We start from the raw sequence: 26,615 nt of genomic DNA, 5'->3' as shown, positions 1-26,615 counted from the left end.
AACAGATGACCACAACTCTAAGCCAAAATAGCTCCCCACTCTCCAACTTCGCAAAACTAACTAGTTGCTTTTTGAATATTAAGTATATCCAGCCACAACTGCATACCAGCTAGGGGAAAACAAAAAAAAGGCAATTTAAAAAGTTATTAAAAGACTATAAAGATGGAATTTTGTTCCTAACCCCAAGGATGTTCTGAGAAGGGCAAAGTATTTACAGCTCATGCCTTGTTCACAACTCCCAATTTCTTCCTCAGCCTACTACTTCCCAAGACCTCTGTTAATCCTTATGTCCTCCCCTTATCCATTCCCACAACCCTTTTCTCCTCCATATGCCAACATCTTACCTCTGCTACACACAGGTTCCTCCCCGCCTTTCTTTCTACAATGCTCTAGTGACATACTTTCTTGCTATTTCTCATCATCTACAATCTTACTCTGCACATTTCAGACCAGCCACCGTGTTTAACACAGAATGGAGATCCCCGACTATGCAGAGGATGACCGTGTGAAGGAAAACAGTTTGGCACGTGAATGCTCTCCGGTGTGAGCTGAAGGACCCTTGTGCTGTGGTGTATCACCGAGCATAAAGTATGGCTGTAAAGCTTGGGAGGATGCTGGTCTTTGGAGCTACTTGAAGGGAAAGAGCTGAACACTATATGAGAAGTAGGAGTCCATGGAAGTCAGGAACAATGGCTTGCAGCACAAGGGAAGGCTGTGCATAGGAAAGCACCAGATGGCTGGGAGGCAAGAGTAGCCAGTTGCACAGAATCAGGAAATCATTGCTTTCCCCCCCAGGAAAAGCTGATCAGTATCTAGTTGTAGGTAATTTCACCTACTGCAGACTTGCTGCTTTCTATCACTAATTTGTAGGGTTTTCTAGAGTAGGACAAATGCTTTAGTTGTGTTAACTAATGAGTTTAGGATAGTATCCAGAGAAATGAGATTCTCTTGTCAATTTTGCTGTTGTTTAAACTTCACTGAATTTCATTATGAAGCATCTATTTGAACAACAGCCTTTCACTGATTTTTATGGCAGCGTAAAGGAAGTTTGCTACTTTCCTCCTGAGATTAAGAAAACAAGTTTGGCTCCCCTACAAATTGCTGCAATGTACCTGCACTTGGGGGCTTGGGGGACAGGATGGGACACAAGCCCCACAGCTTCTTAGCAGATTTTGAATCCTTTCTCATACCTAAAAGATTCATTATGTAGTTAGAAAAGACTTATCTTCAGGATGTGATCCATGTTCAATAATTGTGGGGACAGGAAAAGAAAGTATTAGTACCAGAAGGGGGAGGGAGGGTCAGAACATTAGAGGTAAGTAAAAGCAAGCATACCAGCCATACCTGGAAAGGGCTGCTATATACTGTACCAAAACCACATAATCTGTAAACCAAGTATTTGCCATGCCATCCGGAAAAGTTACTGCACATGGTCAGAATAAGTCACTTGTATAAAGCCAGAACATTCAGTTAAGTCAGTAATAAAGGGTATAGTAAGTATTTCGCAATTAAAGGAGTGATAAGAAAATCCTTCAGAAACGAAAACAAGTGTCTCTACATCCAATTGTTCTTCACAGTTAAAGCACAGGGAAGGCACTATTACAACACGTAATAGTGTTGGAAGAAGGGACAATTCCCAGTGCACTGCAGGTTTAAACTTTTGGGCAGGAACTTGCTTTTAACTTTCTGCAAAGTAATTATCAAGCAAAAAGTCAAATCAAATTAGTCTATATGCAAATCATGGCTAAACTGATGTCAAAAGACTATTAAAGATGATTTGTACCTATAAAGGTTTATGCAGTTCTCCTGTTATCTGGTCCACTTGTGTTCTTAACAGTCGCACGGGAAGAGTAACAAACACAATATACAATTGAGGAAGATCCACATCTCAGGTCTGCAGGGATTTAGTTATTAGTTCAGTAATATTTGGCTAGGATGGGCTGATCAAAAGAGTTCCAATTCACCTTTCTGGTTTCAGTTCATGGCATAAGCTAGAACTGCCACGAGTCTATCAATTAAGCTCCATCAGCTATTTAGGCAGAGAAGGAATGCTTACTCCAAATCCCTTCAAAATTATTTTATTTAGAACGAAGAATTAGAAAGACCAAGTACTTATGAGTCATTTTATGAAGCAAGGGACCAGAGCTTTGCTTTGGTAACAAGTTAAGTCCTTATAATAAACCTTTGTTTCCCCAGCAAAGACCATAAATGGTTACAAACATCAGTGGAATGATAAATTAAAATCTGGCCATCAGAGGTGTGATTTAGTTACATTTGTTGAGGTTTTCATCACATACTTTATTTTGAGTTTATCCTTCTTGGGGTTCTTTGAGTGGGGTTTTGTTTTGTCTCAGTATCTTCAAAATTATCTTGAAACTTATAGAACAAACTAATAACCAACAGATCATAATTTCTGTGGTCCTTGGAATTAACATCCTGGTTATCTACATTTTTGACAGCTCTAACAGAGGACAAAAAGGCCTTGGTAGGACAAAAAAAAAGTCACAGCAATCTCGGCAAGTTGTAGGAGATTTGCTCCTACATAAAATAGCATAGGAGTTCTTACCTTACGTGAAAAGTAGAATCTTGTGCACTAGCTCCACATAAATCCTTTCAGTTAGCAAAATGAGGAGGAACATTGTACAGCGCCCAATAAATAATCTGAAATAGTGTAACAGCTTCCTTTTAAGGGGCAGTTCCCCCCTCTTCTAGTGTGTTCTGCAATACTTTTCAGATACATTACTTAACTGCTCACTCAAACTTCCTCACTGGGCATTGTACAACTGCAGGAAGAGAGGAAGCAAGAGTTATGCTGACTAGTATTTTTTTGCTGCACTTCTCCAAGTAACTTAAGGCTACTTAAAGTTAATACAAACATAGAAATGAACTACTACTTTCTCATGCTTGTATATTACATAGCAGTTAAAGCATCTTGGGGCCATAGTAAAACAAAATTCACAGCATTTGAAATGAATAGTATTCTGCAATTAGTCTGGTTTACCAAGGAAGCAAAGCTCATGCAAATACACTACCTACATGCATTCCATGAAAATCTGTAGATATTCAACAGTCTGGGAAAAAAATACCCACAGTTAGCCAATTTTCAAAGCAGATTTGGGAAGTGAAAAGTTACTGGAAGGCTACCCAACAAGATACAAACTCATGTGGTTATTTTCTATGAGGATTCAGATTTCAAATAAGGACTGAGCTACCTTGTTAAACTAAACCTGCAGCATCAGTCAAAGCAGCCATCAGATATCCACTGGAAACCCAAACTTAAATAGTTCCAGAACTTGTGAAACTTGTTGTGGGGAACTTGTTCTTCCCCACAACAGGCACTTTCCTAGAAAGCAAGTTTCTTGTCAGTTAGAGTAAGAGCATGCTTCCATATTCATTATCAGCATGCAACAAGTGACAAAAGCTATAAAAAGATACAACTTAAATCTTTGTATAGTTTGATCAACAGCTTGTTTTATTATTTAGTATATGAAACTAAACAGTCTGGATTTTAAGGCAGTGGAAAAAGAAAAACCTCATTTCAGTATTTCCTCATTCTTTTTCCTAAACTTTTGCATCTAAAGCCCACACCTTAAAAGACAATATTGTTCTAACAATTATTGCTATACGATAATATGAATGTAAGTTTTCTGGTGATCAGTGTTTTACGCTTGTGGTATGTGTCCCACGACGTGTCCCCTAGTGCTGGAAGGAATAAAGACAACAGAACACATTTGAATCCAACAGTAGTTTATTACCCACTCATTGCAGATGAAGTTAGACACTTCAGTTACCAGTCAATATGAGTTTAAATATTAGTTGACAACTGCAGAAAGTGTACAATGAGTACAAAATCATTAATGATAATATAACAAAAAGTTCTGATGTATTAATTTTCAAAACATCAGTTGTACACTATTATACAGCAACCATTATATGATCCTCAACTAACTCAGGGCTTGCATTTGAAACTTGTTTTTTTGGTGTGGGTTTTTTTGTTTTTTGTTTTTTTTTTAAATAAAGTTCTCCAAGAGGTTGAGAGACTGGGGGTTACAACTGCATTATTTCCCAAAAAAATACTAACATACAGCCTTACCTTATACAGACAAAGCTGTTTTATATTTTATGATTGCTTGCTTTTATCAGGGAATGCAGTAACAAGAAAAACTCTACACATAAAAAATTAAACTCCAATATGCAATATATTATATCTATATTGTACTACAGATTTCATATAAATCAAGTATAGGCCAAATTTTGGCAATTTTTAAGTGCATTAAGTTTAATACAAAATCCCCCTCAGACTTTGCTCTTACTTTTCAGGCTTCTAGCTCCTGAACTGATCTTTTTCAGTTATGATACTTTAGACATCTAGAATTGTCTTAAGATCTAATTTCCATTTCAGGAATATCACCCTTGTCTTTCATTACACTTTCTAACAAAACTAAAGTTGTGGGAAAAACTTAGTGACTAATTTAGTCAAAGTTTAGTGACTAAGAAAATGCTCCAACTTGATAGGACTTTTTATTTACATTTACTGGTCAATATCTTTAAGGTAGTGTTCTCCTATGTACCCTCTATTCTTTGACCCTACAGGAACAGTTACTAATTATACACTGCAAGCACATATTGCTTTGCTTTGTTTTGTTAAATGGACTCTTACCAACATGCAAATTATTTCTGGTGCAGAATGGAGTGCAAAGAAATTTTTCTAATGCATAGTTAAATTTGCTTCAACTCCAGCATATGATATTCACTTTTTAGAGAACACCTAAAGAGATATATCCTCTCTGCCGCACAGTATCACATTTTGTTTCCAAATTAAGCTTTGTTTGCCTTTGTTTCAAGAAGTATTATAGGAAGAAAAACAACATTAGTGACCCAACTAATCTATCAATTTGACAAATATGGTATTTACAGTAAATTTTAAAATAGGTTTATATATTTTTGCTGAAACAAAAAGGCTACTTAAGCTTTCCACTAGAATAAAGTTCTGGCATGAAGTCATTCAATGAGACTTCCTCCCACAGAAAAGTCAAAGTTTCCTCAAAGTCATTTGTAGAATATAGCAGTAAATTGTATAACCTAGAAGCATTCTACATTAGACCAAAAAACCACCGAAGAATCAGTTACAGTAAGTTGAGTCACAATACCCCCAAGAATCAATTCTCCCATCATCATTTTACTTACTGACATTATTCTGGGATCTTGTCATTCAGTACAATTATGGTACAGAGAGGAAAGCATCAATTAAGTGTTGCAAATGTACAGCCAGTTCCAGCTCCTAAGAAACAGCTTCCAAGTTAAGCCCTTTAAAAGTCTTGTAAAAACCGGGCTAAGTACAATTTTAAAAAGAATAATCTCTCAGACCTCAAAAGCAAAGTTATTACATTTACACCTTAGAAGGTAAGTCACTTCACGCACACGGATGCCTGTAGGCATGTCAGAGCATGGACATGACCTTCAGGGTTCATTCTCAATGTAATATGGAATGAACTAGGTGCAGAACTCCCAGTAAAGTTAACAGGAGTTAGACAGCAATGCCCCCTCAGACCATTGAATTATTAAATATCTTATGTATTGTGTGTGAAAAATCTCAATTTTGTATTGAGAAAGCAAATACTGAAATAGAAACAACTTTTAGCACAACAGATGTATTTACTTACAGCATGCAAGGTTTGTTTTTATGTATTTGAGCAGCTAACAGCCACTAACAGCCCTTAAGTATTTACAAGTTCAAAATTACAATCTTCACATAAGTAGCAATTGCTTACACAAAGTTCAGGACATTCCCTGGGAAATAAGCAAGAAATGGAGCAAAAAACACACCAAAAGCAGTAACAAAAACTAGTAGCAAAGGAAAACATAATAGCTTTTAAAATCCAGACAATTTAACACTGTTCTGGTAAAAAAAAACAAAAAAAGCCACATATCACATTTAGAGTTGCCATTTTAAAAGAAATGCATCTTTGCTTTTTTTTCAGGAGAAAAGCTGTACATAAGCTTAAAAAAAATTCCAAGTAAATAAACAAAATACAATTCCCTTTGGTTTGCCAATTTACCTTAAAATAGCTTCTCCACCTCCCACTCCCCCCCCCAGTTTGCAGGGTAAGTGGTAACACAAATGTGATCAGAGACTGAAGAGCTTCATAAGTGATCACAAAGGAGAAAGATACTTCAACCCCAGTTCATGGTATAGGAAGCAAAAGTAATAGCTTTTGTATCAACATGAAACTTTTTTCAAAATAATAGATTCTAAAACTTACCCAAGATGAAATGAACTAACATAGTTCTGACTGAGGGCCAGGTCAGAAAAAATCCTGCTCCTATGTTTAAGGCAGTCTAAGACTAATTTGAGTCTCTTCAGCCTCTTGGAAAATGGAATTTTGTGCCAAATTACACTCTACACGACTGTTAGTTTCGGGTTTTATTTCATACAGTAATCAAATAAGACAAATTTAACTCGTAGCTTTTTGTAATAAATGTGTATTTATATCTGCTTCTGTAAAGTAGTAGTATTTCTGTCTTTAGGACTATACAACCTGGAACTGAGGAAGTTCACTAGCAATGACATGAGTATGTTTTTGCACCACTTCATGAAAGGTTTCAAGTGTATTGTCCTTCTGAAAAGACATTTAACTACCTTTTAAAGCTATGTTAAATTTATTTATAAATAATTTGGTACCAGCTGATGCTCATACTAGAAACGTTTTTCATGTTCAACTCTAGGAATAGCTTAGGGCAAAGAAAGTGCTCTAGTTTTACCTGCTGTTGTTATGCCTGATTTGAAGGAATCTTAGCTTATTATTAAACAACAATATACTAAAATACAAATATTTAAGTTGGATTTTTAAATTTTTGCATTTCTGTGACTCTTTATTCTATAACAGTATCCATATTGCATGATATTTTGTGCTAAACTGCCCTCTTGAGCCTAGCCCCTTTAAAACATGAAAATAGAATAGTAAAACTTTTTTCCTGTAAACTTCAGTGAAGCAGTTGCAGTCTTGGAGATAGGGTTGTAAAGGTGCTGTATAAACATTCTGATATACATTTCCTGTGTACTAGGCTATGTGGTACACGGAACATGACATTTTGAAGTTACCCAGTGTAATGTATAAAAATATAAAATATATATTTATGAGTAACAGTAGAATAAGCTACAGTGCAATTTTCCTTAGCCTGTTGAAAGCCCTAACTGCATATGATTTTTTCACCCATTCTAGATCTTCCACAGTAGATTTTATTTTTCATTAGTAGCACAACAGAGCAAGCACAGCTAGAAAAGACAGCTTTAAGAACACTCTTATGCTGTAAACTTGAAGTTCCTACATGTCAAATATGTACCTTAAAAAATTAGTTTTGCTCATGTCTCTTCTGTGCTAGAATTTAAACATTTTTCACTATAAACTGTAAAGCTATGATATTTAAGGAGAATATATCCTAAATTTCAGGGAAAGTTATCCTATTATTTTCACCAGTCCTCAGACTAATTTAATATAATTGGAACTACACCACTTGCTCAGGGCTTTAAGCGTAAGGCATTTTGTGTACATTCCCCCCAGCTATTTATTTAATGACTATCTTAGTGTGCAAAGCCAAACCAGTGGAAATCCCTCCCTCAAAATCTTGGAAACCAATTTACCTTTTACTGCACCTTCAGCATTAAACTGAAACAGAGGAACAGATAGAAAAATCAAATCCAGAAATATGCACTGAAACAAGCTACCCATTTTCTACTAGGTAAGGTCTTTTCAACTATCGAAGTTGTTTAACACACTGTCAGTTCTGAATACATGTTTGAATACATTCATAGCAGTGCATTCTGAATGCACTGAAGAAATGCATCAGAAGAGTTAGTTTTTCACATCATCTAACGCCAGCGTACCGTAACTTTGACTGCTTTGAGGAAAGAGATACGAAGTTAATTTTGTTAATTTACATATTAACAGTTTGGAGATATGAGCTCCAATACAGAAAACCCTTCCAATTCCAAATATTGTTTACAAAAAAATGTAAGCTTTGTATTCTATCTAATCACTATACTTCCCAACCAAATTATGTTTTTCCTGAAAAAAATGTACCATACACAACTAATTAATGCATGTCTGGCCAGACAATAAGACAGCTCTTGCTGCAATATGACAGTTCCTGACATGGAAAGAACAGATTAGGCAGCACATTAACATAGACAAAATGAAAGACAAAGAGGCACATGAAATTACAGTTGAAGGGTCATATTCCACTCATCTCTGGGAAAAGGATCATGAAAAACTGAAAAGTGCATAATAATTCAGTAAAATTTAGATATGCACAAACCGTTTATGCATTGACCATACTGTCTTGACAGCTCAAAATCCGCCTATCAGAATGATTAAAAATTTAATTTGATCATTAAATTGCCCTATAGCTATCTAAATTGGGTAAAAGTGATTATCACCTTTAAATATAGTATGTTAATGCATAAAAATACATATATTTTTTCTAGAATAAGGATTATATTTTTTAAGCAAATATCTAAAACCAATGATCCTTCTAAATTAGTTTGGAATGATAACTGAGGCCCATTTCTTTGCAGAATGGGGTGTTTTTATTGTTTATATGTTTAGATAATTAATTTTGAATATCTGTTCACTGTATAAACAATCTCCAGAAAAATATATCCTCTTCCAGTAACTTACAATACACATTAAAAATACTTACAAAAGGGATTATTGTCCATTTACAACATCTTGAGCTTAAGGACACAATTTCTTGGGTCATTTAATTTATGCAATTTTGATCAGGCTAAACTGAATATTCCAGTTAACTTGAACCATGCCAGCAATGTGGACAATCTAACATTTAAAAATATCTGCCTAATTATGTAGGATTTTAAATAAAATTAGGCATTTTTACATCACAGTACATATGGCATTTCTTAATTTAGCAACAGAAAGGCACAGTTATTAAACCATAAAATACAGTACCTGAATCTTATATACTCTAGTGATATCTACCAATGCCAATCCAGACATTTTACTCTCTAGAGGGGTCTAAAGAAAAAGGCTTTTGTTTGTTGGTTTTTTTTTTAATTCACCCTCATTACAAGTTTGGTCCGTTAGAAACGCCTATTAGCTGAAACATCTTGAAGCAGGACTTCAGGAAAGAATAGAGGAAAGCAAATTTAGCAGTCTATGGTCCAATAACTTGAATAAATTACTATGAAATGGCAAACAGATCATGAATGGAGCTTTCTGATTAGCTGTCAGACATACCTGTTAAAGTGTCAATGTATACAGGTACAGTATGACAGACATTCCAGATACATTCATTGCATCACACAGACACACAGACTTTGTTACAGCAATAAGTCTAGACATAGCATTTATAGAGTTCAGCACTTCTCATGGACTGATATTTGACTTCTGGCCCCATACCATACCCAAAGATGTGCAAAGTTCTTTAAATGCTTTGCCTGGTATGTATTGCTGTTAAAGTGAAGACCCTGCTAAAGCCAAGCTCACTGGCCTTCCCTTAGCAAACTAGTGCACCTCTTCAAAAAGCAACTAACTCTGTTCTCCCTATTTAAAGTGATAAAACTGCATCAAGAAAGGCCAATAAAATGGAAGAGGCAAGGAACAATAAACATGAGGGAGAACCCAACCATTCCATATGTAATATAGCGATACGGAAGCTCAACTTCCATGCGTTGTCTTGCTTTCCGTACATCGTCATGTGGTATGCGAAATATTTTACATGCCAGTGGAATAGTGGCTTTTTTCATCGCTACTTTTGTTAACAACAGAACTACTACTCCAATCAACAACCGCAATATGGCTTTTCCAAACACAGTCACAGTGAGAGAGGAAAGAGATAAAGGTAACGTATCGGGAGGAGGATCTAGCTTTAGACCCATGATGTAGTTAACGTGAGAGCCACAGGCTACTCCAGCACCACAGCCCAGTATCTGAGCTGTGTCTCCTCGTGATGTGCTCCATGTGTCTAGAGTAAAAGAGAAGATGCCCAGGGCTAAATGGAGACTGATGATAATTAAGGGTGCATATTTGTAAGTTAAGTTGAAGTTATCAATCAGGTCCACAACTGGATGGAAGACAACCAAGATGAGAATAGCATACAGAAATCCAGCAATAACATCCTGTTGAAGAGAGAGAAAGATATGGTTTCAGTGTAATAACTATTTAAAAAAAAAAATTTAAGTTACATTAGCATGGAGACAAGCCTAGTTGCTCTGTTGCTAAAAGCGACTTGTGGATTCCCATGTTTTCTCATTTACTGTACAAGATTAAATCTTTTTTATGGTAAAGATAAGGTAAGGAATTGCTTTTGATCACCTATTAATAGGACATCTGCATCATGATCGGATCATGAATGATCATGATCATGAATGAAGCTATGATCAAATGATCCATGATCAAAGTTGTAGATCTACCTATCTGCTGGCTACAATGGTCCTTGTCCAGGACTGGGGCATTCCAGCCTACAGTCAGCACAAAGCCAGCCCAGCTAAGTAAGTTCTGCCAACTTAGTTTGCTGGAACAGCTCAACACTGGATCTAAGCACCTGGGTGCCAACACACAGGCACGCTGGCAGCAACAGCTGGTACGGCAGTCAAGGACCACTGCAGCCAGGCATTAGAGCAGCTTAGACTTTCCACTCCAGCTTCAGCATTAACAATACCGCAAGAATCTAGAACTGTTTCCAACTGCTAAAGGAGAGGAAGAGGTAACTGCTGTGGCTTCATACTTGATTTTCAGTTTTATTATTGTTTTAAAAATGTCTTTTCTTAAATATAAAAATAATAAACCTTTTAATTATCATTAAATTTCAGTTACCATTGATTATTCACTCAGTTGCACAGAATTATCTGCAACTTTAGTCACCTTTAGTTGTTAAGAAGAAATTTGTTGAAAGCTTTTTAGAAGTCCAAGCACTGGAAATTGGATCACCTTCATTCACATGCTTATCAGCTTTTCCATATGAGCCAGGAGGTGGGACTTTGGTCAGCAGTAATTGCATTGCTGTCTTCAAGGAATCACTTCTATTCACTTCCACTTATAGAATGCTTGATAAAAACTCTAATACAATTGACTGATATGAAAGTCAGACTTGCTTATTTCAGAAGCTACCACAACACCTTCTGCCATATTTGCCACCCTACCTGCCCCCATCTTAAGCACCATGGTTGATTTATATTACAGGTAACACATGGTTAATTGTATTCACTCAAACACTATAGAGAATTCAGATACGAAACTGCTGAATAACCTAGTGTACGATGCCTCACTATTTGTTGCATGACTTTGTTCTAAGACATTACATGTCAGCTGAAATATCAGTTCATCCCATCGTCCTCCATACAAGTGGTTCTGACTTGGGAAGCCTCCTAATCACTAATGCAAATACGTCATTCAGCTTTTCTGAGCTGCCTTATTTTCACATGCTTCTTTTACACTGTGTTCATCTACCAGCTTTACTACTCACTACCAGGCTTACTGTTTTCTGTCTGTTAGCTTTTCTCCTTCTAGCAAGTGATCCTCAAAAAACCTCTTTAGCCATCCTTATTAGTGGTCTTACATTCTAACTACCATTTTGTAGTGTTCTTGTTTTCCCATTTTTACATTCCATGCATTTGTGTTTGAGTTTGATTTTTTTTGAATCCTTTTTAATAAGTAAGTCTGTTTTTCAAATATGACAACTTTGTTATTTGGTTCTTTAGAACCAAACTACTGGTTTGAAACTTTGGAAAGTGAAACCCTAGAAAGAAACTTTGGAAAGTGAAACCCTAGCATTTAGCATGGCACTCTGAAATGCACATGCTTTGAGTAGCTGACATGGAACCTGAGTGGACATCAACAGTCACGCTCTCATCCTGCAAAATTATTTCTACTCTGTAGAGGAAAAGTTAGTCTATGCTTTAGTGCAGTCATCAATTTCTGCACTAAAACTGCTATTAAACATCAGCTAAGTCTCAGCTGTGGACTGAGTTTATGAAAGAAGAATATAAATTAACAGAAGTTTGACATCCACTTTTAGCTATTGTATCAATTTCTCTGCTGAAGAAATGTACGCATTCTGTTCCTAGATGGTAGGCCATTCTAAAAAAACCCAATATATAATTGCTGCACCATGAAAACTTAAGTGTGATGGAAGTTTATGAAATCAGAACAACATTAAAATAAAAGTTTAGTAGGATTATTTTCTTACCAAAATTGAATGCATTCCCATATAAATTCGACTACAGCAAACCAAAGAACACCAGCAGAATGCAAGGATCAGTCCAAACATAAGGGGATACTGGTAGGGAAAAAAATGGTGAGATTGTGTTAGAGTCTGGAAAAAAAAATTCATTTTAAAAAAATCACTCTATAAGAATTCTATAATTAATTGCAATTAATGCAGCTTATGTTTACCCTTTTCCTTGCCCTCGCCTACCCAAGCCTATTAGACCACCTCAAGTAAGTCCACTTTTCATAAAGTCAAAACATTATTAAGTCAAACTTCTTCAACTTCTTCCTTGTCCTCTTCTTTTGCATTCAGGATATATGAATTCCACGGCAGTGGTCACATCTTTTCAGACAAAGCAGTAAGAAGTTAATAGATCTTTGTAGCAGTTAGCCTTGCCATGTTATGATATCCTAAATTGGCAATATGGGGGAGACAAGCCTTGTGTTATAAGCTGTGGAACAGTTTTACACTGGGTGAAGCAGCTACATAGTATACTAGTATTGCTAACAATTATCCAGGCAGAATCTAGTAGCTTCATCTTTCTCCTGAAAAAGAAGAACTCATAATAATTTACAAATAAATTCAATTCCCTACACACTGTTTTAGAGTTTCTGCAATCCTTGACTCAGTCTCTGAGCATCAGTATGAAACTCCTAGAATAGTAATCTTTTTTGTTCTCTACAAACCCATATATATTTCCTACTACAATCCACGTTTATTAAACAAAAAACATCAAATAGTAATTTCCAATTATTTCCATCTTCTGGTAGAAGATTTTTTATTAATAAGGACTGTTTACCAGGAACAAAGAAAATACAGTATTTTAGTAAGCACATATCAGCATGTGTAGAAACTTAGTATTTTAACTTTTTTCGGTTTTGGATAAAAGTATGCTAATTCACATCTTACAGCACAGTAAGAAATACCTTCCCCACTACCACATTGCAAAATGTTGTACAAGACAGGATACAGCTTCCTTTTTTCAGTATTAAAAATAATTATTAGTTCTATAAAAGAAGCAGTCATAAGACAAAATGGCATGTTTCCAAAATTGCTTCATTTCCTTCATGAAAGCAAGGATCATTTTCAATATAAACCGGCAGTCTAGATGTACTCGAATCTCAGAATAAAAACTAAGAATTACAGGCAGTTTTCTTGCTCTTTCCATTGCTCCTTTTATGGGTAACCTGAAGGGTAGAATATCCAACAAATTAGAGAAAGTATTTTTAATCTTATTTATGAGAGATTTGTTTTATGTTGGAGAAAGTTGTATGTCCTCAGTGAAGGCCACTTAACAAACTGACAAGCTTCTAAATCAGTCTTTCAATGAAAGGTTTGAGAAAAGATTATCAGTCTTCTGCATTATTCCAACATTCTTTGAATTCTCAGCTCCAGGACCATGTTAACATGACAAACCTAAAAAAATGTTCCGAAACTAACAGAAAATCAGGAAGCTTTCATGTCACATAAGAAACAGATTTCACATTAAAATAAATTCTAAATGCCCAGCTCACAGTTGTATTACATCTAGTTTAAACTCTAATTCCTGTAGCAACATTTGTCTTTGTTTCTACTACATTCATCTACAAATTGTACCTAAACAAAATTATGTACTTCATGATTCATTTCTAACTGAAATGATGAAGGAACAAATTCAGTTTCCTGCCTTTCAGAATTATGCTAATAATGAGCAATACACCAGTAACTAGGTTGCACTCAAGACATGATTGCAGAGTTAGCAGATGCTGACATTGTTACAGCAGCCACAAAAATAATCCTTGTACCCTGTGCTGCGCCACCAGAATAAATTACAAGTGTAGCCCCATCACTCATCCCCATTATGCCTCTACCATAATTTCCATTGATCTCAGGGTAGAAGTAATGCTGCTGCACCAGGAAGACACTCAAACCACACAGTCTCCCTGCCTGGTGCTGCTCCACTCTTCCCCCAGAGGACTACCAAAGCAGAAATGCTGTATATACAGAGATAGGTATACCCTATATCCTCTGAAGTAAAGAGGAGCTTCCAGCACCTCTTTACATGCTCTGCAAGATGAAAGCCTGGGAAGACAGACTTCTTGTTTGTCAGAGATTAGCAAGGGAAGATTTACTACCTCCAGAAGCAACGTGAACGTCTTGACTAGAAAATTGAATAGCACCACACTTACTTGGTGGTAGAATGAGTATTTGGTGGTAGAATGAGAACTTTTGCATGTGTTCACGCACATGTCAAAAGTTTCAAATGGTTTTGCCCATCACTTGATATCGTATGTCCATTCTTGTTTCCTGGCACACATCTTTTGTGGAGCCTGAAAGCAATCAGGGGTAGTAAGGCTTTTCTTTAATAAATAAAAACATTTCCTGTGTTTCTGAAATACCTGACAGAAACAGAAGCTGGAGCTTTAGCAGGAAGACCAATGAAGTGCCAGGCCCAGCAGGCTATAGCAGCTAATGACACTGTGGGGGAGAAGAGGTTAGAGCAGCTAAACAGCAAGACCATAAGAATAAGGAGTATGAAGGAAAAGGTCTACATGAGGAATCTTGTTTTAAGAGGCCTGGGTAGGTCGTTGTAAACAGCAGGGAGAGTAGGATAAATTCTGGAAATGAAAAGAAATGCTTGCCCTTAGTTAGGAACTCTCAAGGTATCTGGGGAAGAAAAACTGTGTCAAAGACCAACTTTGAAGAAGATTTTGGAGATAATATTTGGCTCTGTCATATCTCACTCTAATTCTGCTTTTGATAGTATTGAGCATAGATACCCATTAAAACATCTGAAAACAATGGCTAGCTTAGTTCCTCTGTAGCAAAGCATCTGTATCCAACAGCTCAAACACTTCCCTATTGTGTCCCCAATAAAAAGCTAATTATACATTTAACCCCGATTCATATATTCTTAAATAAGGAATTTTTAACTTAAACCCAGACAAATTATTCTTACTGAAATAGCTTTAGCATGACCTGTCCACAAATGTGTCTGCAGTATTAGGCACATGCTGATTTTTGGTATTTTTAAGACATGATAATAATAATCACAGAAGTCCTAAACCCAATTTCTTTCCACCCAAGAGAGCTTATTCACTACAGCATACATAGCTGTACTGTATCCAGTCCACTATAAAAAAGCAAAGATTGAAACAATTATTCTAATTTCCTCTGGAATAATATTCTACAATACAACAGTTAAGTCAATTTTTGTGATTAGTTCCCAGCCAAAGCATTCTACTCTATGCTCCCACCTTTATGTAACCAGCACACTTGGACAACTGTCAGTTTATCTAGACTGATAGTTATTTTACTGACTGATAAGGAAGCTTCAAACATAAAGACATCTTTATGTCTAAGGTACAGGAATAAAGTTTGACCCAAAGAAGGTTTTAACCTTCATCTATCCTGGTTTCTTCCAATGTTATATCCATACCTCTCTGCATTGCCCACATAACCGATCTGATTTTCTTCCCACAACCCCAGAACCCACCTGGGGAGCATCATAAAGCTGTATGTACCCTTTGGGGCTCCACAGTTCACTGGCCTCCTTAGACACTAGCAGAAATCATGCAGAACAACCTCCCTACTTCAACACAAACAACACACAATGCCCTGCCTCCTCCTTGGCCTGTTTTCACTCATACCTTTTAAAAGCAGCCACTGGGTTCAAGATTTCCTAGAACACTGAACTGGTAGCACCTGCTTAAAATCTGCCTTGAGGTGATAAAGCAACCACATATTTTGTCCTCACATGTAGGGATAAGTGTACAAGGTGACTAAAGGAGAATATTAACACTCCCACACACCTTGTAGCTCAGCAAGAAGACTGCTCAGCAGCATGCCAAGTCATAACACCAGAGGACATCACCGTGATCCTTACAAAAAAGCTGATGCCATAAATTTACTTCCAAACTATTGTCTGAAAAAATAGAATATTGAGGTACTAGCAAGAATTTTCTAAATGCTGTTTCATCTAGAAAATGACTGCCTGTATGTATTTTGCATATATACATTGGTTATACCATAGTTGTAAGTATCCATAACCTCTCACTGCCTAGGCATACAAAATCCCCCCAAATACCAAAACATCCTCTATTAGTATAGTGCCTTAAGAGTATTAACATGTTATCAGCCGTGCTTTACAATAAATAGTGGATTCCACAAAGCTGCTCTCCCAGTCACAAATGAATCTTCAAAGCAAAAAAACCAACCCAAACAGCTTTCACTGTCTTCTACTGAAAGTAGGTGTATTTTATGAAAGATTAATGTGAAAACTTTAATATAAACTAATCTCAAGTGTTCATGGAAGAAAGCAATAAGCACTTATTTTTTTGATGTTTGCTTGTGTCTCTTATTTTGGAAAATACTGCATTCACAAATTAAAAATTAGCAGTTCTCAATTACCTTTGAGTTACAACTAGGTAGAAAAGATCTAAAAGTTTGTATATGGACACACTGACAGTCTCTACTTAAATGAAAGATATTAAAGCAAGAGTGCTGAATTCCAGCAATTTTAGTCCTGTGGTTCCCTGCATGCCAAATCAGACCTACAGAGGCACAAAGGACAAAAGGATCACAAGTTCACTTCTACCCTCTTCCCCAATTCATTGCTATTCTTACTCATTTAGGCATCAGAACGCAGACTGGCATCACATCTCCATTCAGAAGAGGGTCTGAACGATTGTCAGAGATCACAGCTGGCAAGGGTATAGGTAAAACAGGTTTCATTCTCTCAGCTTGTTCTTTCTGATAACAGAATTGACTTATCTTCATTCTTGACCATACTCTGAGTCACTCAGAGTCAGATATTCAGGAACAGCCCATTTTAGAGACAAACATCTCAAACCCTGCCTCCATGCCCTCAATTAAGACCATCCTACACATATCCTCAAAAACTCATTATGCCTCCGTAGCTACCATGCCACCTCAACAACTTTTGAGTATGGGGAGTTATTTACTGAACTGCATACTGCTTTCTTTTTTCTAAATTAAAAAAACAACCTGTGATTTGAAAATCGTAATGTTATACAAAAATAAAGACACTCGTGTAGTATCAATCTGAACTTCAGAATCCCATGTTGACTCAAAACCAACATTAACCTGGCATTTTTCTCCTTGAGAGAAGTACCCCACATTCTGTATTAGATCAAATCACAGATATCTAGCTTGGAGAAATATTTTTCCGAAGGCCAGAATAAAACTTTGATAATACGCATAAGCATATAGTACAAATACAGTATTAGAAGATGAAGTGGAGGCAGATGGAACTGACAGCAAGGCAGAGACTGGAGATAGAGACAAATGCAACATACAGATTAAAAAGATACCTTTGTTGACATTTGGGCTTTTAAGTGTTTGAATGAGTATGTTTCTTTGAAGGCATCATATCCATTAAGAAAAGTGTCCCAGTCTTGATGTGTATGACTGATGGACAGATCATCAAGCATGTTATTTAAAAAATAAAAAATAAAAAAGGTTAATTGATTTCTTAGATTCACATACTAAGTATGTGAAAAAGCTAGGAATAAAGCTGATTGAGTAGACTACTTATCTTCTCTCAGGCCTCAATTTTGTTCCCATATCCAGAATCTTGTTTTTAATTGATTAAACTGAATTAAATTGGGTGTATTTGGAAAATAACAGTGAAACTACTCCCAGTAAGTCTTTGAGAATTTTATGCCCTATGTTTTTAATGGGAAATTCCCATTTTATTTGATTACATTCTCTGAAACGGGTTTCCAAGCTTCTGACTGGATCACATAGAAAACATTTCCCTCAAGTGCCTATCCTCCTCCCTCCCCTCAATCTGACTTTTTGCCAAGAGTCTTAATAACATAACTATTGTTTAAAAATGCTCATAAGGAAACAATCTGTCCTAAAAGCTTTGACCTAGGTCAGAAAATTCCTTCTTTCATAATGGAACATTCTTAAAACATGCTCTAGATGCTCATTTCTTTACTTTTTTAAAGCACATTCTACACTGGAGAAATTTCCAGCATCCACAATGGGCTCCAAACTAATTTTCTAATATTTTCAGTGTTCTACAGTATTATTCAATGATCTTTTTTAAATCATATACTAACTCAGAAGTTCAGCTTGAGTTGGAGACAATTATTTTGGGCCAGAGTTCACTGAAAGAATACAAGCAGCACTTGCAGCACCATGCTTTTAATAAGATATTTGGCTATGTATTGGCAATAGTAATATGAAAAGCTATAATCAATGTTTACAGGAATGACTCTGAGACACTGGTTGGCCAGATGAGTACAAAAAGCACAGCATATAAATGATTTTCTGGAGGGAGCAGAAGAAAAGGGAGAAGATGATGGTTAAAAAAGAAAAACCACTTAGGAGTCATTTTAGGAAAAATAAACAGACAAAAAACTGTCTTTTCAAAAGAGGTGAAGTGGTAAATAACACTGGTTAAGCTACATTTATCAATTATTTCCTTCTTTCTTTAGTGACCAACCTTAACATCAAAAAGCATAAAAATTTTAGTGCTACATGTCATTACAAGAACCCCTTCTTTAAATTCCATGATAAAGATTTCAATTCCAGCCCTGCAGAGTTAAGGGTTTAATTTTCTGATACACATAATCTGAAAAGAAATTGAAGAGTTACAATAGGAATTAGAGCCTGTTACTTCTTTTCCTTGCACTCATGACAAAAAAAATAAATCCCTCCCTGAACACACCCACCAAGAATCACCTACAGCTTGCTCTGCTTATGCCCCCAACACCTAAAAGAGAGTTTTTCTGCAAACTGAAGTTTTCTCCGGTTTAATCAACATACCCTACTTGAAAGCACGAGGAGTGCTTTACATGCGTACAGTCCACCACCAAAAAAAAAAAAATTGCTTTAGAAGTATCTTGAGTCCTTTCTGCATCAAACCTTACAGCATTTGTTTTTACATATACCCCCCAAGATCCTTTACATTAATTAAAGATTTGCTTACACAAAACTGAAAAATATATTTAATGCCAATCAACACAGTTCAAAAGGACAGGCTGCTGCATACCTCTAGCAGAGATTCTCCAATGGAATTTGTAAGAACTGGCTATGCTCTTTTCAAGCTTTTAAGAGCATCTGAATCAAACAGGCCACACAGCTTTTGCCAGCTTCCTTTACAAATAAACTAGGCTATTAATATGGCCCACAAAAGAAGACCTTACAACTCAAATACACAAGACAAGGCCAGTGCTGCTGACCCTCCAAATTCCCATCTCTCTTTCTCAAGAGCTCTTCATTGTGTGGGCAATTCTGGGTTTTCAGATCACCCCTTCAGCTACGCTTCTCATGTCAGAAGAGTTTTTGTTTGAGTGCTTATTTTAAGAAACACATGTAAGACAACCAGTTAGACAAGCACACATCTCTTTGCCTAAGTTTCTGCACAACATTTTAGTATTTCAGACAAAATCCATTTGGGCTTCTCTCAGAGATGAGGCATCTCTTTGAGAAAAGGAGTCTGTACTTACTCTTACACACAGACTTCGTATGCAAGAGATGGCCTTCTATGTGTAGCTTCCAGTTTTATCATTACATCAATCTTACTGATAATGCAAGCCTTTCAACAAGGACAGACACTTAAAACTAGGATTTGCCCACTTGCTGTAAAATTCTCACTATAGCAGTGTCGTGATTAGACTATTCATCCAACCCCAATAACCAATTATTCCCCATTCCCAGTGGGGATCTGAGAGAAGTTATCCTTTCGAAATGAAAGAGTGGGCAGACAATTTTAGAGGTAATATTTAGTAGCGGTCAATCAGAATCACAGAACGATGCAGATCTCTCCGAAATCCCAATACAGATCCTGTCAACCCCATCTCATTTGATTAGATTCATCATCTTTGGCTAAAAAAAGTAATGGTGCGGATGGAAGATTTCTGGAAGGGTGTTTGACACAGTCCCACATGACATTCTTACACCATCAGTGCTATGGAGACTCAGGAGAGCACTAAGTAAATGAAAACTGAAAAATACTTTTAGGTGTGTCAGTCAAACCATTACAGAATAAATGCACTCTACTGCGGGTTTAGCAGTAGTGCTATTTAAGGTCGTCATTATCATCAGTGGTGTGGAAAGACAGTCACTGATGATAGGATTTGCATATAAAACATTGGCAGACAAGTACATAGGGAGGACAATGCTGTAATATTCAGTGATCTAAACTGCTTCAGAAAATAAGCCCATTCAAACAACGTTGGTTAATGTAGTTACAGAGCTGAACTACTCATCAATCAAGGCTCTGGGCTCCTGCTGAATATCAACTTAACGAAGTTCGTTCGATGGCCTACAGTGAGAGTCAGCAGCTCCTGGCTCAGCTCATCAATGCAGAGCTCAGGAAGGAGTGTGAACCCATCACTTCCTAATCCGGACAACTACTGCCAGAGCCAGGCGGGATCCTGGAGGAACTCTGGGAGAAAAGTGTATTTTCTGTCTCTCTGACTGATGTTTCCCCTGCCAAAATAAAACAGCAGGGTTATGATACATTCAGGTACCATCCTAACTCAAGCACCATTTCTAATAAAATATGTGTTGATATCTATTTGAAATCATCAGTTCAAAGTAATCAAATAAAATATAAAAAAGACTTTTTCCAGTAGTCTCAACCTAAGGCTTTTGAAGACTGTGTACATAATTAGCAGTTCACACTATCTCTTCCTCCCCATTCAGGACACTATATAAGCCAGCCTGGTTCAAACTGTCAATATTTCAAAGAAAGCAGGTTTTCCCCAATGTGATAAAGGTATACTTTTTCCTACATCATATCAAGATCTGTAACCTCACTGTCTTTTAAGAGTTTGTCCTCCTCTTTCAGGGTATCAGAGCTTCAAAAACGGAAAGAAAAATATCAACATCTAACACTCCTAAATTCTCACGAGTCTTTGGCATAAGCTTTGTATTTCAAGGTTACCGAGGTGTCTTTGAAACAAGTGGTTTTCCCTGCTGAGATTTGACAATACTAAATAAATAAATATATAAAGCTTATGCAAGTGGAATCAAAAGTTTCAGGCAAGCTCTCATAATACAAGGAGAAATTGAACAGTTATATTCCACAATGGACAGAACAGTTAGCTATTATGAAACTTATCTTAACATACAATTTGTTTCTGTCTGAAAGTCGCTTGCATTGAATATTCCCTATGTCCAAAGTCTCTGTGAAAATTTGTCACAACCATCTTTAAAATGCATCATCTCTGAAAATATTTTACTTGAACAATTGCATTTATAAGCAAATATTTTTGTTGTACTGTGTATAGTCAAAAATCTTTTTGAATACTACGTGAAAGGAAAATACTTGTAATAGGATTACTGATAGGCATTGAAAACTAGGAAAGCACAAACTTAATTCAGCAGGTTAAAAGAAAACCTACTGGAATTAAAACATTTTGGTTTTAAATGGACAATTTGGGCCATACCTAGAAAAATAAGAGCAGATTTGCTCTGTTCTCTACATTGTTCAAGGGAAAGACTCATGGGTTGTCTCTGATAGAAAAGAACTATTACACAATAGTAGGAAGTCATAGTCCAATGAAAGCAAACTCCAAATAAGCTATACAGGAAAGTGATTCCCTCCTCACTGGAGTAACCTCTTTTAGAGCAAGAGTGGCTTTCTTTGGTTTTGTATAAACTTCAAAGTGAGAAACTCAATTAAAGTTACCTGTATTCCAGAATGAAAGTCCCTGCAGAGAGTTATAGCTGTATCTGCTTAAATTCACACTCAGTCTTGCTCCACTACGGTTTTTCTGAACAAACAATCCTAAGATGTGGACTCATCACGATCAGGGTCTGTGTAATGCTTGCTTATACCGAACATATAGAAAGACTGTACCCCAACATTTGCCAAGTTTAAATCTAACTATCTGTATCTACTGATAAATATGTATCATTTAATAAAAATCAGAGTTATTACAAGCTCCTTTACAGTTAATAGCTTTCCAAGAAGTTCTGAGGTCAGTCTTTTTTAACCCCATCTATTTCCAGAAAAGCATGACAAGAAGTTGCCATATAGTTTCTACTCCCTTTCAACGCAAGTAAAACACAGAGGACAGCAGAAGCATTAGATGAAAGCTTAACTCTCTTTAGAGGTGAATCAAAAGATATTCAACGTGCCATAGGTTAACTTTTGATTAATATTTGGAAATAATTTAAAAATCAGAAGGGGTATTTTTTTTTAAATGAACATTTTGCAATGGCAGAAGTTGGTTTCAGAGAGGTCTGTTATTCAAACACATTTCATAGGAAAAAGGAATTAAAATGAAGACTCAAACACTTCGCTTCCTCATTTCTTAAGCATGGTTCTAAATGAATAATAACAAGGCTGAATGTTTATGATTTCTTAATATGCATTCATTATAAATATGTTTAGTCAATTAGCACAGTATTTCACAGACTGCAGTTGCAGGGTTGGCAAACTGAAGATCGAACTTGGTTCACTGGCCAAAATACCATTTCACATATTGTCAGGTTGCTGGTTCGATAAAAGCAATCAAGACGGGTTCTCCTTTGTACACGTGACATCAGTCTGTGCAAAGCTAATCGACTGATACTACTAAATGAGGCTTCCCACATGCAAAGAAGTAGAAATCCAGTTCATTCTTCAACTGACATCAGCCCCACACAACAAGTAACAATCAAATATTCAGATTGCAGTCAATCATTTAAAAAACCCCCTATTTTAAGATTAAGCATCTCAGTGACAGAACTCCAAATATTTACTTCAAACACCCACAAAACATGACATTATCTCATGCCTGCACTACTCTAGCAGAGCAATACTTCACATTTTACTAGCAAAGAATACAAATCCCTAATAGCTTTGTTTTGGGCACACTGTATCACCTTGCAGAAGTAGATACATAAATTTTGGTTAAAGAGAGGCCAAATACAATCTCTAACCTTCAACTATTTCTTTGCTTTCAGGCACCCATACTATACACTGAGATAAAGCCACAGTGTCATACTGTGACAGCAGACTGGTGATTGTTAACAGTAACTGGTGCAGCCTGCATAAGGCTTAAAAAGAGAGTTCTCTCTACCAAGATGACATACATCTGACTTAAAATAGGCAGGTATTATAATAAGAATTTGTAAACTTTAACAACTTAAGAGTAGACTTACTGCATAACTTCTGGAACATTACACGCAGAGCCCTCAAAACCCTACGCTGAACGTTCATTGCCTGGGAAAGCCTTCTCCCTCATTTACTACTGAAATTGGTGCAGTGATTTAGAGAGCTGAATAAGTGTGTGCTTTCTTTGGAATTCTTACTGTTGCCCATACTGCTAACAGCAAGTGCCGAAGCACATGCCACAGCTTGCGTAAACCAAATGAACAGTGTTATTTTAACTTAATCTATTGACTCAAAGTGCAACAGGCAGATCTTAACATTTTGGTGAATGAAGGTGCTGAAAAGATCAGAGATTATCAGTTCCTGCTAATTATCAGCACATTAACAGTTGTAAAACCATCTGAAAGTATATATACTTAAAACAGAAATAATAATTTCCAGTTTACAGATAATGAAACTAAAAGACAGCGTTAAAGAAAAGGCGAAAGCTACCAACTGACTCAAGCTACAAAGTGACTCAAAGCAAAGAAGGATCAGCAAAAAGCCCTTTAGCTCCTGGCTCTCCACCAAGTTCTCCGTCAGTAAAACCAAATGCCTGTAAAAATATCAGATGCCTATCCAAACTTTGTGCAAAGCACTCACCCTACAAAAAGTTTAAAAAAAGCTTACAAGAACAAAATAGAGATTGTTAAAGCAGACTTTTAATGCGTACTGAGCTAGCCATTCATAAAGTCAGCACAACTTCTATTCAGAAGACAGAATTATTAGAACAGTTCTTGTCACCTGAGGACTCGCTTGGATCATAGAAAAATTAAAAAGGGAGGGGGCAAGGAAAAAAAGGCACGAATTTCCCATTTTACCCAAACTCAGCCCCTCTCTCTCCCCCCCAAAAGAAATCAAGTCTGTCACAGCTTTACACCCCGGGGCTGGAAAACGCACGGAGAAGGACAAGGAGGTGAGCATTACCTGCCAGCGGCCGTAGCTGAGCAGCAGGAGCGCCAGGGGGATGGCGGTGCCCGACATGGCGTGGGTGGAGGGCATGCTGTACTCGGAGTTGTAGAAGACTTCCAGCTTCACCACGGGCGGGGAGGCAGGCCGCGGCCAGCGGATGACATCCTTGGTGCACTGCCCCAGGTACATCACCCACACCCAGATGATGATAAGCCTCCGGCCCAGCCAGGCGTCCAAGTTCCAGATGCAGAAGGGGAAGAAGAGGATGTAGAAGAGCTCGTTGCCCAGCTCCGTGCCCAGGCTGAAGAGATAGTAGAGGAAGCGGCTGCGGGTGGAGAACTCCTGGCTGCCGTCCTCCTCCGTGAGGGAGTTGCGGCGCGGCCGCCTTCTCCACCGCTGCGGGGGACCTGCCCCGGCGGGCACGGTCCCGTTCCCGGCGGGATGCCCCTGCTCTCCCGCCCGCTCCGCGGCCGGCGGACCGCCGTTAACCACCGGCCCCCGGCCCCCGGCCCGCTGCTCCGCGTCGGCCCAGCCCGAAGGCCCCTCCACCCCGCAGAGCCGCTGGAAGGCGGCCACTTTCCGCGGGTCCTGCAGGTGGGCGGCCAGCCGCGCCAGGCGCCGGCAGAGAGCCATGGCGGGAGGACGAGGCCGCCCGCGGGGGAGGCGGGCTGAGGGCGGCGAAGCGCTTGCCCGGACCGGCGGGCGGGGAGCAGAGGGGGCTTCGCCTGAGGGGCGGCGGAAGGGACGGGGGCTCCCGTGCGCGCCGCGGGGAGGGGAACCGTTCCCTGAGGAGAAACCCGCTTGAGGGCGAGGCGTCGCGGAGCGACGGACACGGCCCGGCTGCGTCCGGCTGCCCCCGGCTCGGGCGGCTGCTGCCGCTGCCCTCGCCTCAGCTCTGCTCTCCGCGCCGCTCCGGCTCCTGCTCCGGCCCGCGCGCCCGCTCCGCCCGGCGCTCGCTCGCTCGCTCGCTCGCTCCCTCCCTCCCTCTCCCGCGCGCGCGCGCGCGCCTGCCACCACCCCTCGCCGTCACCGCCCCGCCGCGCCTGCGCACAAGCCCCGTTCGCACGGGCGGGGACCTCCCGGGAAATCTCATCACGGCGCGGATTGGCCGGGGCTCTCTCCCGATCCTGCCCCCACTGGCAGGGAGAGCCAATCAGGGCTTGGCATTGCGCGAGGCAGCGGGCGGCGTGCGTCGGCCTCGAGCCTGAGGTGCGGAGGCGGCCGCAGGCGGCGGGTGAGGGGGGCTGCGGCCCTGGGCCTCCCCGGGGGCGCGTCGGTTCCTTCTCGCCGGCTGCAGCCCGGTCACCGGCACGACCGGCTCCCGGCGAGCTAGTTGCCGTTCCTTCTGACTTTGGGTGAGCTGCTGCTGCCCTCGCCTCAGCCACCGTATCTGGCATCAGCACCCCCGGGGCCTGTGCCCGGCTGTCTCTGCCCTCCTCTGCCTCCTCCTGTGCCCGCTGCTCGGATCGACCCCAGAAGCCTGAATCTGGTGGTGTAAACATGAGAGGGAAAGCTGATTTCAAGCAGAGACTGTGAGTGGTCTTAGCCCCAGCGGTCAGGCTGGTTAAGTGATGGAGGTGGTGAGTTACCCGCAGGGTAGACAGGCATACAGCCGCTCAGGGAGGTTTCTGCTGGGCATGAGGAAAGGGGTCGTGCCTCACCGCATCTCTCCATAGTCGGGACGAGGTTCCACACCTCTTCCTCGGTGGGTGTGCATGGCTTAAAGTTCAGCAGGACCGGAAAATTTGCGATCATGTCCTTTGAAAGTCCACAGTTGCTGGGGTTTCCATCCTGGAAATGCCATGAGAAATGTGAGCTTTGGTCACTGGTGCTCTCTGATGTTTCTGTCTATCCAACTGGTGCTGATCTATGGCTTGCTAATACTCCAGTGTATTTGTATCTTGCCTTAAAATTAGGAGGTTAAACAAGCGATAAATGTGCTGCATTGTGCCATTTTTGAAAAGGGTGAGCAATGTGACCCAAATGGCTAGTTAGCTTAATAGCTATCCTAACCAAAATAGAAAGTCGGATGTGGAATTCAAATAATAAAAAGTTGAAATGAAGGAATGTAATACAAGTCTACACAGTGTTTTAGTAAAAATAGCTATTAATACTGTTTTGAGGAGGTACTTGACTCAGACTTAGTGCTGCATGGTATTAACATTGGGTGCATGCAGTGCCAATAAACCATGCAAATGGAATTTGCTGCCAGATCTCAAGAAGAGGAAGTCTGTAGGAGAACTTGGTTGAAAGAGATGGTGTCTAAAGAGGTTCCAGTAGTAGGTTCTATGTTGTACTACATTTTTAGCAATGAACTGGAAGCAGATCTAAACCTGCTGCTGCAAAAATTCAGCTCCAGGATTAATGGAGTTATAAATAA

The 26,615-nt window shown here is 38.8% G+C and overlaps 1 protein-coding gene across 1 annotated transcript; it reads right to left on the bottom strand.

Annotated features, from left to right (window-relative positions):
- Positions 1-3,521: 3,521 nt before the first annotated feature.
- On the bottom strand, positions 3,522-25,200 carry SGPP1 (sphingosine-1-phosphate phosphatase 1). Its single transcript, XM_072865202.1, has 3 exons — positions 24,251-25,200; positions 12,205-12,294; positions 3,522-10,135 (listed from the first exon to the last, which is right to left on the bottom strand). Exons 1-3 carry the CDS (start codon positions 24,866-24,868, stop codon positions 9,584-9,586), a joined length of 1,260 nt encoding a protein of 419 aa, XP_072721303.1. The 5' UTR covers positions 24,869-25,200; the 3' UTR covers positions 3,522-9,583.
- Positions 25,201-26,615: the final 1,415 nt, after the last annotated feature.

This window comes from Ciconia boyciana, chromosome 6 (assembly GCF_034638445.1).
Source record: "Ciconia boyciana chromosome 6, ASM3463844v1, whole genome shotgun sequence".
In the NCBI taxonomy this organism is placed as follows: Eukaryota; Metazoa; Chordata; class Aves; order Ciconiiformes; family Ciconiidae; genus Ciconia; species Ciconia boyciana.
The sequence above is the reverse complement of the archived record's forward strand: the minus strand, read 5'-3'. Positions and strand labels throughout refer to the sequence as shown.